The sequence below is a fragment of the Stegodyphus dumicola genome, chromosome 4 (assembly GCF_044657685.1).
Source record: "Stegodyphus dumicola isolate Sdum_Otavi_A_Nest chromosome 4, ASM4465768v1".
Taxonomy (NCBI): domain Eukaryota; kingdom Metazoa; phylum Arthropoda; class Arachnida; order Araneae; family Eresidae; genus Stegodyphus; species Stegodyphus dumicola.
Window position 1 is genome coordinate 49,477,053 of NC_140771.1, and position 16,517 is coordinate 49,493,569.

The 16,517-nt window shown below is 32.3% G+C and overlaps 1 protein-coding gene across 4 annotated transcripts in view; it reads right to left on the reverse strand.

The window, feature by feature from the left end:
* The window catches only part of LOC118198788 (transforming growth factor-beta receptor-associated protein 1-like), a 214,021-nt gene that overhangs the window by 60,387 nt on the left and 137,117 nt on the right, over positions 1 to 16,517 (reverse strand). For all 4 annotated transcript variants that reach the window (XM_085814824.1, XM_085814826.1, XM_085814825.1 and 1 more), the window contains 2 exons: positions 15,411 to 15,545; positions 2,536 to 2,636 (listed from right to left, as the gene is read on the reverse strand). In XM_085814824.1, the coding sequence (XP_085670950.1) occupies positions 2,536 to 2,636; positions 15,411 to 15,545 (236 nt within the window). The remainder of the gene's footprint in view (positions 1 to 2,535; positions 2,637 to 15,410; positions 15,546 to 16,517) is intronic.

Genomic DNA, 16,517 nt, shown 5'->3' on the forward strand with positions numbered 1-16,517 from the left:
AATTTTTTCATAGCATTCCAGCCACTGTCTGCTTGCCGTCAAATGAGGTGCTGCTGTTATATGCATCTGCTAAATTTTCGATGATATAATGAGTTAAAATGACAGAATGAGTCGAGCAAAGATACTGCATAAAATTTTGTCCAAAACTTGATGATCTCAAAGTGAAACAATTTGCTTGATTTATCAGATATTTGGAGATAGAGGCAACACAAATTAAAGAGTGTTTTAACCAATTAAAAAATGACTGCCCATCAGTAACAAGTGACAAGCATTCAGAGAGGCCACAAACCACTTGGAATGCAGTGGTTGTTCAGAGAGTGGAAAATCTGATAAAGGAAGATTATTGTTTGACCACATGAGAGATTGCCAAAGAGGCTGAGACCAGTAAAGATTCTGCATATGTAATTTTGAGTGCTGATTTGAACATGGGCAGAATAGCTGTGAAATGTGCACCCAACCTATTGTTGACAGAACAGAAATAATTCCATCTTGAGGTTGCACAGAACCTGCTGAACACTACCAGCACTGAGTTTCTGAGCATTGTGATAAGTGGAGATGAGTCATGAGTGTACGCATATGGCCCAGAAACAAAAACACAGTCGTTGCAGTGGAAGCATTCTGAGACCCCCCCCAAGGAAAAAAAAAAAAAAAAGCTGCAGGTGAGAAGCAAAATAAAGGAGATGCTAATTGTATTCTTTAATATCCATAGAACTGTGCATCATGAATATGCACTAGAAGGACAAACAGTAGCCAACTCTGTAATGCAGTCCATGCAAAAGAATTGACCTCTTGATAGCAAAAAAACTAAAAGCTGCATCATGACAATGCTCCAACACAGTCACCCCACTTGATCCAGATTTTCTTGGTGAACATGGAATTCCAGTCATTCATCAAACTCCCTTCTCTCCAGACATGGCTCCTTCTGATTGTTTCTAAAATTGAAGAAAACAATGAAAGGTGTCCAGTTTGAAGAGAAAGATTCCATTTGAGAACAGACAAGAAATAATGCAAAACACAATGGAGGAGATAAACACCATTTCAAAAGAAGCCTTCCAGAAGTGTTTTTGGCAATGGAAAGATTTAGTGTGCTAAATGCATGGAGGTGCAAGGAGCCTACTTTGAAGAGAATTAGGATACCACTCCCATTACATAAGAAGTATAGTTTCTCCACCCAAAGCAGGATACCTTTTAGATACTCCCTCCTGTGCACATATATATGTAATAAGTAGTAAATTGTTTCATATATATGTAATAAGGGGTTAAGTTGATGCCGTAGAAGATACAAAGAGAACAAGGCTTACAGGCATAACCAGATTTACTACCTTTTAATTCTTGCTAGCCAAACATTTTAATAAGCCAACATAAATAAGTGGATCTCATAAGCACACCTGTTCTAGAACTTTTTATAATTTTGAAGACAACTTGCTGCTGAAATTATCTTCAAAAATATAGAATGTTCTAAGCAAAATATGACATATTCTAAAATGAAAGCTTAGTTCAAAAAGAAAAAGTTGTGGTTAGCATTCTATGATGAAGGATTAGTTTTAAAAGAAAAAATTGTAATGGTGGTTTTCATTGGCTATTAAAAGTTCCAATATTAGTTGTTTGAGTTTCAAAGCATAAATTATCTGTGTCACCAGTATTATGTAAGGGATGGAAAGGGAAATTATTCACATTAAAATAGAGAATTAAAGGCTTATTGCAAATTAAAAGTTAGAATTTTAACTCAGATATTATTCTAGCTCACACATATATATTAATGAAGAAAGACCAGCAAAATACAGATATATTTCTAATATTTTATAAATTAAATACATATAATAATTATTCAAATTAATACTTGAAATTTTATTTTCATTCTAATATCAAAAATGCAATATAAAAACAACTTTCACATTTCACTTTTTCCTCTTTTTCCTGATGATAAAAGTATGACCAGTCAAATTCTTTTTTGCAAAATCATTATGAAGTAAATTTCTTTTAGACTGGGTTTTTCTTAAGATTGCTCTCTCTTATTTATGAATTTTAATACTAAAGTTATACTTTTGAATTCATATTGCTGAAATCTTAATCAATTACATATATAGTAAAAGTTATTTAATACACATTTGCTCCACATACAAATCTGACACATTGAGCTTATTAATAAAAGGAAAACCTTTTTATTAGAAAGGCAAAGGCATGTGACAATTTCTAAGAATACATAAATCCTTCCTCCAGCTTTAATGACTATTTAAACGATCTAACAATAGAGCTGCCCAGCCCATATAGTAGTTAGTGACCCTGACTGCCATAGTGATGGGCCACAGTTCGAATTCCGGAGAAGACATGGTTGTAACTGTCTGTTCCTTCACAGGAGGCTATGGTGGTTACTTATTAGGCACTTTTGTGATGAAATAGCCACCACTTCCAGCCCCTGTAGTGGTGCAAGGCTAATTAATGGCTATTAAATATACCTCCTGGCCATTAAAAAAAAAAGATCTATCAATAACAAAATAACGTAGAAAAAGTTCAAGATTATTTTAGAACAGATACCTAGAATCATTTAAATCACTCTGCTCTGGTTCAGGAAATTTCAAGATTTGCAGAACAGAATCCATGTACATAACAGCCAAATGTGTATGGAATTTTTCTTTCTAGATAAAAGAAAGTAAGAATATTAAACTAACTCAGATGGAGACAACTTTTTATCAAAATTCTATACAGTCAAATTCTGTGACAATAATGAGATTAACTATTTATAAATTCAATTAATCTATTTACAAATTCTACACAGATTATGAGAAGGTGAATAGAATAAATAGTATGTGCACAGAAAAATATCAAAAACATATTTTTAAAGCAAGCAAGCAGAAAGCAAGTGATGTAAAGAGGAGAATTTGTATTATGTGAACACACAAAATTAACATCACAGAAATGTACAATATCGCTCTTCAGTGAGCATGATAATTGTAAGTTTTGATACGGATTGGCTGCACTTTCTTTGCAAAATGATTCTATTGCACTGATTAGACTACATCACTTCAATATTTTAAGGAAAGCATACACAAAAAAGGATGCAAAAAAATACTTCATAAATCTGAGGATTTCATAAAAGATAAGATGAAAACAGCCAGCATTCAAAAACTGTGATAATCTCTAATTTAAAAATTTAATTATACAGTTACTACTGCAGTACACATCATTTGGAGAACATACTGCAAAGCATCTTACTTTTATCTCTATAAAATTAGTTGCAATTAAATGAAGACAAAACATCTTACATGGTAAAACAACCTTTAAACTTTTTTTTTTTTTTCTTTTCCTTTTTTGTATGCAGAAATATGGCAGAAAATGGTCACGAAACATTTTATGCAGCACTGAGGCACATCTGCATCTATGCAAAATTTTGAAATCATAAAAAAAGCAGAACTGAATTATATCATTTAATGAGAATATTCATGTCACGTAAAAAACTACTCCGATTACCAGAACCAACAAAAATGTCTGCCATAATAATCATCCATGTTTCTTTCAAAATAGTACTCTTGGTATTTTGAAGAGTAAGTCTGAAATTTGAATATGTATGCTTGACACGTTTCTTGTGGGATAACTGCAGCCCAAATTGCAATGTCTGGAAAGTATTATTATACCATAACTGTAATGCTATATTATAACAATAGATGAGCTGAATTCTACCATTCAGAACTGTTCAGCAGTAACAGAAACTATCAAACAGCATTTTAAATGGTAGAATTGAAGGATAATAGGATAAGGAAATAGCATTTTAAATGGCAGAATTGAAGATAATAGGATAAGGAAATAACCATTTCTCTGAAAGCCATAATAAACATCCATTTATGATAACTTCACATCATCATCCAAGGTTAAGCAATGCTTAATACAACAATGATTATATTAAAACTACTAATGTGAATAATTTATAAAATTAATTAATATTAACTCTAACAATGATTAGCTTATAATAAAAGGTAACAATTATTCCAGCAGTCATTAGTAATTCTGCAGCAACAACTTCTGAGATATCTTTTCCATATGATTTCAAAAATGTACACACCAAAGCATTTTTCTCCCACTGGTTAATCTTTGATGAGAAGGAAGGTACTGAAGAGAGTAACTTTACTTTGAATCATACCATACATACAAACATACAAAAACAGTTAATATTGCATTGCATTTATTATACAGCACAAAGTCAGAGATCTGGACTTGCTGGGACTTTGGCGATTCTAGATTTGGGATTTTTTCTAGATTGTCAGTTTAATTCAGTGTTTCTTAACCTTTCTAGCAAGTCACATCCCATTGAATCTGAAAATATATCTCTGCACCCCTTTGAAAAATTAAAAAAAAATTTTTTTTTTAGTCTAGAAAAATACATTTTTTACAAGACTTATTGTTTATTGAAAAACATTGTACATTTTATATAAATAAAAAACAATATTATTTTTACTAATGACTAGTCTGTTGTTGTTTGTTCATTATTATACTGGAAAAGAGAGGTTCCTTTTTTGAAAGACATACGCGTAAGTCATCACTTGCATTTAAACGATTTCTCACTTTAGTTTTTATATGCAAAAGCGATGAAAACTCTGGATAACGCCAACTCTGGATAACGTTGTAACTGTGAAAACCAGAATTGTTGCAATGCTAATTGTTCGAATTCCATTTGAACATGTCCACTTGCTCGCATTTCAATAAGTTGATCTTTTTTCAGATCACTATCATCCATCTAATTTAAGTCAAATACAAATGGATCCAGTATCCATCTCTGAGTTTTGGTAATATTTCCGGTAGCAAAATATCCATTGAATGATTCGCTCAAATGTATTACAATGTCGGGTATAATTGTATTCTTTTCATTTTTCGCAATAACAGAATCAAGCAAGGGAAAGTTTGCAAAATTCCCCTTTTCTACTCGACGTATCCAAATTTCTAATTTTGCGATAAATGAAGATAATTTTTCACTAGATATTATTATATTTATACCAAATCCTTGCATTGATAGATTCAATTCATTTAAATGGCTAAATATGTCTGCTAAGTAGGCCAGCCTCAGCATTGCAACATTACTCTAAAAATCTTTTACTAAATAACAGTTTTGACTAGTCAGTAATTGAATAAATTCCTCACGAAATTCAAAACCTCTGTTAAGCATGTGACCCTTAGATAACCATCGTATTGTGATATAGGAGCATGGTATGATCAGCACCGATTTCTTCGCAAAATGCATGAAAAATGCAATGATTAAGCGTTTGCCCTCGAATGTATTTTACTACATTTACTGCTGTAGTTAGATGTTATTTTAAACTTTCTGGCAATGCTTTTGATGCAAGTGCATGACGATGCAACATGCAACGCTTTATTATAACTTCCGATAATTCTCTTTTCATGTGTGAAAAAAATCCTGAATTTTTGCCTAACACTGCTGGGGCTCCATCAGTGCATATTGAGACAATCACATTCATTGGTAATTGATATTTAGTAAAAAAATCTTTGATGTGATTGAAAACATCAATTCCTCTTGTATTCACCTCCAGTGGCTCACAAAATAGAAATTCTTCTATCACCTCTTTTTCCTTCACATACCTGACAAATACCAAAAGTTGGCTACAATTATCAACATCAGTTGACTCATCCAGTTGCATGCTTATTTTTAGTGGACTGATTTTTATGTCTTCAATTACTTGCATTAAAATATCTTCACTGAGATCTTGTATTCGCGATCGTATAATATCATTCGATAATGGAATCTGTTGGATTTTTTTATGTGCTTCCGAATCTAAAACTGTTCTACCAATAATTAAAGCAGAAGGTTTAATCAACTCTTCAGCGATCATGTGAGGTTTCTTTTTCTTTTTTGCACATAAATATGCCACTTGATATGACGCTTCTAATAAAGGTTTTTGAATTGCTGGTCCGCATAATTTTAGGATAGTTCCACTGGTATCAAACCGAGCCTTCTTTGACTTCAAGCTGTTCATGCTATGCGCTTTTTCGCCACCACGCAGATTGTTGAAATGCTCTAATAACTTTGATGGTTTGAGATTGCTGTTTGAAAATATCTTGGAACACAAGATGCATTGTGGTCGTTGTGTGCCATCTTTTTCAGTTGTGCAGGTAAATCCAATCCATAACTGGCATACTTATCGTTCCATTGTCGTTTTTTTGACATAGTGGGGTTCACTATAATCGATTTAATTATTTAGAAATAATGTAATATAATATATATAACGTTTTTACGTTTGTAATATCACTGAATCCTATTCGGTTTGAACGGGCAATTAAAAATGGATTAGTTTCAAGAGGTTTCTGGACAGGTCAGAATACACAATACACATGTCACAGACACAATAGTTGACTCAACTTGACTTAACCTAACACAGGCGCAGTAGATGCAGATACAAATCTGTTGAATCCGTAGATTCCATTGGAGTAGCACATACTGAACTTAGCACATGCGCAAGCTGGGATAACGTTCTCCGCTTGTATTCTTACAAAGTTTTTTCTTTTCTCCGTCACCTAGCTGCCTGTTCGCGTTCGTTTGTAGCGTTTCATCCCTTTAAAGCTGCTAGTAGCTGTTAAACTCAGGAGTTTTGAACACAAAGAAATATGTGAGGGCCTTTTTGAAGTCTGGCCAGTTGTTAAACGATTTCCCACGAAGATGGTTGTCCAGGTAATGGAAAAGGTGGTAGTCTGTTGGCACAAGGTCTGGAGAGTATGGTGGGTGGGATAGTGTCTCCCAGCCCAGTTGCTGGATGGTGTTCCTGGCCTCCCGAGCCACATGCCGCCTCACACTGCCATAGAGGAGGAGTACGCTATTATAATTGGCCAATGCTGACTCTTTATGCATCAGTGCCTGATGCACATGTTCCAACTGTTGAGCCTACAGACCTGTCGTGATGGTTTGGAACACTGGCAGAAGCTCATAGTGCACCACTTGGTGACTAGTCCATCAGATAAAGAGCATAATTTTGCGTGGGTCGAGAGATGGTCTTGCAGTGTGAGGTACAGGGACTCGTGGTGACAACCAATGTCTGGAACACCGGGTGCGTCATACTGGACCCACTTTTCAGTGCTTGTGAGTACTCAATCAAATATGGATGCATTGTGGTGCCGAGAAAGCAACGAAACCTGGCAGTGACACGCTGTTGCTTGTTTGCATCAGACAGTGAGTGGAGTACCCACTTGCTCAGTTTGTATGTGTTTCCTATACAGTGCAAATGGAGTTTGATCATTTGATCAGATACCTCAAAGTGTGCAGCAAGCTCACCACATGTTTGGCTACTGTCACTCTCTATTGTTTATCTATTGTGATATCCAAAAGGGTAGAATTCTTATTCACAGGCGAGGGCAAACTGACGCTGCTCATTGTAAGATATTCCGAAGTAGGCTTACTAGAAGCAGTGAGGCTAGAGTTACTCATGCACACAAAATCAGTATATTCGTCTTCTACAGGGAACAGGAGAAAAGGCATCCTATCAGTTCAAAGCTTGAATGAAAATCTATTTTTTGTGTATAGAAAGTAATCCTTCCCCAGCACTTGGCAGGACAGTTAACTAAAGTATGTAATCATTGTGAAATGTAATGTCAACATAGAAGGTCACCATGCTTTTATTTTTACTTACTAATATTTTTTTAAAAAAATATCATTTAGACATTGGTGCGTCAGTCATTTCTCAAGCTACAGTGTGTTAATTGTCATATGGTGATAAAAGCAAAAATAATAAATAATGATTTGTGAGGTTGGCATCATTGTTCAGCAGATATAAAACCAACAATGTTGTTACATAAAATGTTTTGATTTGAGATGTATGCCAAGCAAAAAGATAAAATACTGATGATACAGTTTTATGTTAATAAATGATTGTTTTTTTAGTATGGAGATATTTTATTTAGTGCTAATGTGAAATTAAGAATCCAGACTCTCCACATTTTATTTTGAAAAAATATCAAATATTCATATTAAAAAAATCTTTAAAAAAATGTTGCTACAGGTTCAGATTAGATAATTCTGGATATTGGACATCCAGGTTTTGGACTGCACTGTATTACACAGTGGACAGTTACCTGAGCTCAAACAATAATAATAAAAAACAAACAAACTATTTTTGATTCTATAGATATAAATATAATACATATCAATAGAAACGGACAAAAAAAAAATAAAAGATTAATTTTAAAATCCAGTAATTTAAAATTAATTTAAAAAACCCAAAAAATTTTATGAGAAATATTTTTTTAAGTAAGGATTGTTTTACAATAAAGAATGAATGACTAAGCATTTTGGGTATATTATTTTTTCTCAGATTCCAAATCAGCTAATTTTTCATAAAGTTTTATACATTGTTGAAACATATATTAAAGCATGAGATAAAATTTTATAGATCCTTGCCACAGAAAGGGGTGTCTAAAAGGATTAACCATTCCTAAATAGTTATTTCCATTTTATCAGTTCGAAACACTTACTGATAAGAAATCTCTTCAAATGCATGAAGACATGATAGTCTGTTGGCACTGAGTTTGAGCTGTTTGTGGGACAATCCAATTACTGCCAGCCAAAAGAACCAACAAGAGTTTCTGAGCAGCAGTACTAGATTTCAAATAGCTGTGAAAGAACAGAACTCTAGCAGATACACCCACATTATTTATTTTAGATCACATGACAAAGTTTTCTCAAAGCTTGATAATTTGTAGCAGCATTAATTATTTCTCCTTCTTCCAACAATTAAATACTATACCTGTCTCAGAACACAGTTGCCATAACATAGTTGAAATTGTCTATTTACATTTCACTCTAAATGAAGATGACATGTGTTGCACTTCCAGCAACTACTGCTTGGATTCAAGGGTCACATAAGTCACTTGTCGTCTATGATAATGTGGCCCAAAAATTCATCATCCTTTTCATGATATAGAGCCAAAAATGTTCAATTATTCACTAGTTTCTTTGCTTTGTGTTTTCTCAAGCATCTCTGGAACCAACTGATAGCATAACTTCCTGCCACCTAACTTTTATGACAGAATTTTGCAAAGAGATTACTATGAGTCATGGTACCTATTAAATTCACAAGCTTGTAGACAAATACAGATGGCTGACCTCAGTGCAATTTGTCATGTGCATTGCTTGTTGCTTTCCTTAAACAGTTCCCCCACAACTTTTGCCATCACTCAGGCATTTGGATGCATATGCAGCAATGAATTAGTGTTGATGTCACATGTTACTATTGGGAAGCAAATAATATTCTTCATTTTGCAGGTAATGAATAGGCTGCTTGATCATCATTTCTATCAAATGGTATAATAAGCATATACTGTCAACATAATACTAAATAATGTATGTATGTGTAAAAGACATATTAGGAAGTCTTGCATGCATGCACAATTATGCTATGCAAACTTTATTGCCAAATGGTCCTTATTTAAAAATAGGCCTATGTACATTTGAAATAATTAATATAGAGTAGTGAAATACTTAAAGAAGATACTTTTAAGCATACATATTAATAATAAAATAAAAAAAAAAGATGCAGTAAGTCCCTTGGTAGTATTACAAGTAAACAATATATACATATAACTTTATAATAAAGTAATATATATGTAAAGCTTTATATAAACCACAAAAAAGTTACATGGTTTCTCACTAATACAAGTAAAAAAGTAGCCTCTTCATATTTTGCAGTTCATAAACTTGGCATTCATTTTTTTGAATTTGTATATAAAGGATTTTAATTATAATTTCAAAGATTAAAAGTACTAGATATATTATTTTTCATACAAAAATCTAGGTTCATTCCCTATGGCATATAATTCTAAGATTATGCTATTTTTTTATGATGAATGCCTTAGTGCAGGATTTTCTAAGGTAAGACTACATTTACATTACAAATGCAATGAACCATAAAAACATAACACAGTCATCCTATTTACTGAGAATCAAACCTTGCATGCAACTACCAGCATTTTACACTGCTAGCCATTCAACTACTGTTGAAACGATCTTTTATAAGGAGCTGCTTTGATACACTTTTAATTTACATGTTCTCAGTATAAAAAGAAATCAAGATCTTAATGGTATCAGTTCCACTTGAGAGGCAGAGGAAGAGGGGTAAGATCCTCGGATTTTCTATCGATACTGGAATGGAGAGCTCAATAGCAATATGCTAAAATATCCCAGTTTGACTAGCCATCTGAAGTAAGATATCATGTGGCAGTAATACATTATTCCACACACAACGAATCCACATTCTAAAATGAATTTCCTCTTCATTTTAGAATAATCAGATTTAATAAAATATTTTTATTATTCCAAAGAACTGCTTGTACTTAGAAGCAAAGAAGAAATGCAATTTTATATCTTTAATAATGTGAGCATTGAAAGTAAATATGAAGAGATATAAGGTCAAGACTGGCACCATAGCCATTGTGGCAGAATTTTTATAATTCAGCGAAACACCAAGCACCAAAATTTAGGACAAACTTTTTAGAATTTGGCAGGCACTGAGGTATGTATTGTGTACTGAGACATATCTGATGAACCTTTTAATTAATTGTCGGATTTAACTCCTTTGATACTTGTGCATAGTGAAAAGATAAGAAAATAAAGGGAAGATAAACATACTAAAGATTTTTGGGATTAAAAGGTGAGAATTTACATAATTTCCTTTTCACTGTCCTTCCAAAAATTCTCCCAAAGTTAGGTAATTCATCGCAAATTTCCTATAAAACACATCTATTATGTATTAATAACCATGAACACACTTTTCATTTCGTCACATTTTTCTGGAAATTATATTTCTATAAATCTTTTCATCGAAATAATAATCTATAAATCTTGCCTTTAAACCTTCTAAGGTGCAAGGTCTAAAATCTGAAAGAAAAATTGTCCCTATGAACATGAACTCTGTAAGAGGAAAAAGCCAGAAGAGTTTTTAAATTCAGAAAAGAGAAGATAAAGTGAATTTTCAACAGAAAACTGATACACACATAAATATCCTGAAATAATCACATCTTAACATTAAAAAATATGAAAAAAGAAAAAAAGAAAAATGAAATTAATTTTGAAATAATTACAGTTGAATTTTTGATTTTTCTAAGAAGTGTTTTGTGTTTTGGAAACTGTGCTTTATAGCATTTATTATCTTATTTATTTTTCAGAATCAAATATTTCTAAGTCACCAAAAATGGACAGTAATGTCACTTCAAAATATGGCAGGAGGGGAAAAAATGTTTTATTTTAATTTTATTTCTTAAATATCATTTTCATTTATTATGATTGTTTTTATGATATTTATCAGAGTTATTATGTTTGTAAAAAAAATTGTCAAAATCTCTCAAATCTCTGAATTAAAAATTTTGCATACAAACTGATTTTGAAATCGCCAAAATGTTGATAAGTCTCCAAATTTAGTGCCGTGTAATAAAAGAAATCATACCTTAAAAGATGAATAGTTGTTTTTTTTTTTTTTTTTTTTTTTGTAATATTTTATGAATTTTCATTCACACACACACACACAAAAATAAAAAAAAAAAAAAAAAGAATTACTTCAAGATGTTTATGTTTCAATTGAAACAGGGTCTACGTATCTAAAACGAGTATCCACCATTTATAATAGGAAGGAAAGAATTCAAACGTTAACCCATCAAATACATATTTGTCAATGCATTGCTAAAAAATATTCCTCCAAAATGTTAATTTACACTCAAAATGGCAGTCCTAAAGAAATAGACAGAAATGTTGGATGAGTAAAATTAAGGACCTTTTGAGGGATTCGGCTGAAATTAAGGACGTTTAAGGAACAAAAATTGTTCCCAAAAACCTTAAAGACTTTTAAGGACCCTGCTCACACCACAGGTTCTGAAGGGCAGGAATTTCAAAGTTTCAGGGGGAATGTAGTTAACATTTTATTTATTTGTTAAGTATTTAATTTTAGTTTATGAATATAAAAAGCTACTTATATTCAAGTTTTGTTACTAATCAACATTTTTTATGCTTTTTATTGTTTGATATATAAAGCATGTTAGAAAATAATCTAAATCCCAAATAAATGTGTATATGCATTCTTCAAGTTTTGGAAAGAAGGCGGATGATCTAGCAATGGTGAAAGGGGTGCCTAGGACAAAAGTGGTCGAGAACCACTGCCTTATACTCTATTACCGTATTTGACGGCATATAAGATGCACCCCTATTTAGAAGGCCACACACAAGGAAAAAAACTTTCAATAGTCCGCACGACAGCACAGTACCACAATAACTTAAAATGTGGTTTCTTTTAGTTCTTACGTTTTGTAAAAGCCAAATAAACAATCATTGAAGGCAATTACCAAACATATTTTTATTAAGCAAAATTAACAAATGGCAAACTATTTTGAACATGATATGTAAATTTCAATAATGAATAAATGAATGAACGGAAAGCAATCAAACACATACCGTAATTTCCGGAAGAAAACGCCGAGACGTTTACGTGTTTAAAACTTAAATTTTCAGCGGGTGCGGCGTTTAGGTGCACTAAAAATAAAATATTTCCTATGGTGGTCATTGTACATAGTTTGGATGGCCTTGTCATTGTGCATAGACTGGTGCTGTTCCCACACAAAAGACCACTCAGTTTCTTTTTGCGAACGTTATTTTGTTTACATTCCTTCCCTTGAACGGACCTACATGCCTTATTCACCCTAAACGAGATCTCAGAACAATAACATTCTTCCCCTTTCAAATCAACATTCTCATCAGTTTGAATAGTCTCTCTCCTCTGTCATTCGATGAATCTTCCAGGACCCACCTCTCCCCACCCCTGCCTTTTCTGCAATTTTTTTCAAAGGTGTACACGACTCCACCTACCTCGCAATAACGAACTCTGACGTATTTCCCCTTCAGCATGAATGGATTTTTATTGGCATTCTGCGAAATACAGATCCCATCAGTTTGGGTACAAGTACTTGTTGAATAATTTTTAAGTAAGAAGGGAGCGGAAAATTTTTGAAAATGTCTCTAAATCGTACAGAAGCTATACATTTCTTACCTTTAACTTTTTTGAGACCAAATTTAGGAAAAAAAGTACATCTTATATTATAAGTATTTACGGTAGTTATATCTGAAATTTTGACATATTGTCATGGTCATTAATAAATAAAATAAAATGTGATATATTTTCTTAATACAAATTAACACTGATGTATAGAAAATACTTAATTGCTATGCCATACTCACCTCCAATACGTTCACATTTCCCGCCATTTTTCTCAAGTACGGCATTTACGCTGATGCAGCCTTTCTTCCGGAAATCACGGTAATACAAAATAAAGCAGAAACAACAAAAAACACACATTCAAGGAAAACGTTCCTTATCGTGAAATTAGACTTTAATCACTTTCAAAACCATAAAAATCCTTTTCACTATCATCATCATCGAAAACGAGAATATCGTCATCACTACTGTTTCCGTCATCGCTAGTATCACCTTCTTCGAATAATGCGTCGTCTTCTGCACAACATGTTAGAACTATCGTATATCAGGTTTTTTCATGACCTGTGGTTTTTATGGTTATTGATTTAGACCCTTTAAAAACTCACAGTCTTGTTGGATGGTACATCAAATGTGAATGGAATTTCATCCATATTTCCTATTTGACCGAGCTCAAAAGAAGTTTTCTTGCATGCATTCATAACAAACCTATGAAATGCTAGTATTTTTTCTTCAGAATCTGCTGTCATTTTCTGTGCAATAGTTGTTTTTGTGCGCATTGATAAGCCTTGTCTTTTCATGAACCTGAAGCACTAGCCCTCAGACCCTGAAAAGTTCTGATTCTGCAAACCATGTTTTTCTGCAAATCCTTTGTCCTCATTGATTATCATTTTAGTTGAAACACTTATCCCAGATTTCCTCTTATCTATCTCCAACATTCTTACAGCATTTTTAAGTTCAGGCCAAGATGGAGCTGGGCATCGAAGGTTATGTTTTTGTTTTTTAGCAGTCTTCAGTTGATCTTCTTGAAAAAATGATACGTACTTGCAGTCGCCAAGTACGTATCATTTTTTCAGTAGGTGGTGGACCGAAATGCCTTGCTGCTGCTCTGTTTCCATGTACTTTGGTGTAGTTTAACACTCCTAGTTTATCTCTTGTATAGCTTAATCTCTTGTTTCCTATAGTCATATTTTCCAGGGTATTTTTTTAAAACAAATAGTTTTAAGCACCGATACCAACACGTTAATTCTGAGTAGCACCGATACCGACACGTGTGTCAGCTGAGTCAAAGAAAGTCTATGTAAAGAAGGAAAGGCTCCATAGACGTAATGTGACCGTCGAATCTGTTTGAACTTTGACCGTCGACATCAGCTTCGAGCTATGGCGCATTTTGGCAACAAATATTTCACGCATGCGCAAAATAATTATGGCAGATGTAGAAAAAGTTATGTGTGTCTAGACCTTTATGCGGGCTAAAAATAGCATTCAGTATTGAAAGTTAATCTGTGTCCTTCACGTATAAGATGCAGGTAACTTTTTTGAGACCAAATTTAGGAAAAAAGGTACATCTTATATGCCGTCATTTACGGTAGTTATATCTGAAATTTTGACATATTGTCATGGTCATTAATAAATGAAATAAAATGTGATATATTTTCTTAATACAAATTAACACTGATGTATAGAAAATACTTAATTGCTATGCCATACTCACCTCCAATACATTCACATACTAATGCATTAAAAATAACAAAACATAATTTTCTAATACTTCTTCAGTACACAGTAGCCAATTTGTATTTGTTTCTTCAAGATCAGGGTTAGGAAGGATAGGAAATTCTGAAATTTATATACATATACGCACATACACACATTAAGATTTCTATTAGTTGAACTAAACATTAAAATGCAGAATTCAAAATTAACATTTTTTTTTTTTTTTCTTCTTTTCAATTAGGTCAAACTTTTGATTACTCCCTTTTTATTTTATTTATTTGTTTATTTATTGTTTGCTTGTTCTGTTTGTTTATTTGCTTTTCTTGCTTCCTTCAGTTTCAACTTATGAAAGGTCGCTGCATGTATTCTTTGACAAGCATCCAAAGTTTAAATTTTTTTAATCCAAGAACTCCTCCCTTACTAACACTGAAAACATGGATTTTGGCACAGAGTTACATCATGGTTTTTATAATGCACCACTTCATAAAATTACAATGTACCAAACAACATAAATTAAAAACTCGAAAAAAAAAATTTAGTAAAATAAAGCAAAACAGTAAAATTTAGCATAAGTAGAAATTTGCAGTAAGCATTTTTTTGCACATTCATCACTTTACTGAAATTTTAATACAATATAGTTATACTATAGTTATATATCACAGGACCATCCAAATTCTCAAAACTGATTTTTAAAAACAGATTAAAAATCTGTATACAAATTTTACTTACTTCTATTTTCTTTACAAATATTAAATATTCTAGATATTTAATCAAAGCCACTGGATATCGATGTAAATATTCTACTATAAAATCAGGTCGCAGTCTTTCAGTTACAGGTTCAGATGATGGACGATTTGTAAAAATCTATTTAGACATAAAATATCATATAATTAATTTTATTACAACATGTAACTTAAATAATGTATTGCATTAGGATTAATTCATATGCTTTTAGCCTTATACATATTAGAAATAACAGAAATTGATTTAAAAATTTTGTAAATACATATTATATAAATTTTCTTTAAAAGATCATTAAAAAAAACTTACATTTCACATGACATCTCATCATGGGGTTGGTGCTCCAAGAAATATAAAAATTATATTCTATTCTAACCAATGAACAATTTTGTAAAGCAAAGTAGTTTTAATATATTAAAAACTAATGCTCAATTTCATATAAGATTTTTATCTAAACTTTAAATTTATTAAATCTGTTTGGCCTTAAATGTTCCCTGATTAGCTCAGAAACAGGCTATGATTTTTTACATTTCTCAGTACACTAAATGCCTGATGAAGAAGTCATAAGTAATGTGAAACCTTTTTTTGGTTTTTATGATCCTATGATTTTTCAATAAAATTTTACATTACGGCATCACTCTTTCAGTTTTCACTTTTCAGTTTCATGATTATATTTTGACTACACTGTTAATTTTTTATTACTTTTTGATTGCTATTTCAGTGGCATATGAATTTAAAATTTCAAATACTTAATATTATTTTATATATGTGTTTATGTGTGTCTGTGTCTATAACTATGTGTATGCATACATGTAATAATAATTTAGTGTAGGAACATAAAACATGATGATAATCCATACATTTTTTGGTGATTATTTATTCTAATAACAGGTAGCCATGGATATTTACAGATTTCCTTATATTTCATGACATTTTAAAACCCAATTAAACAATAGATGAGCTTAGAGATGAGTAAATTTGTTGCTCCACAATTTTAAGTTTACATTTCACATAATTATAGGTGGCAACGGGGGGGGGGGAAGAGAATACAGCATGTCATCAGCACACAAGCAAACATGAGGACAGTGAAGATTA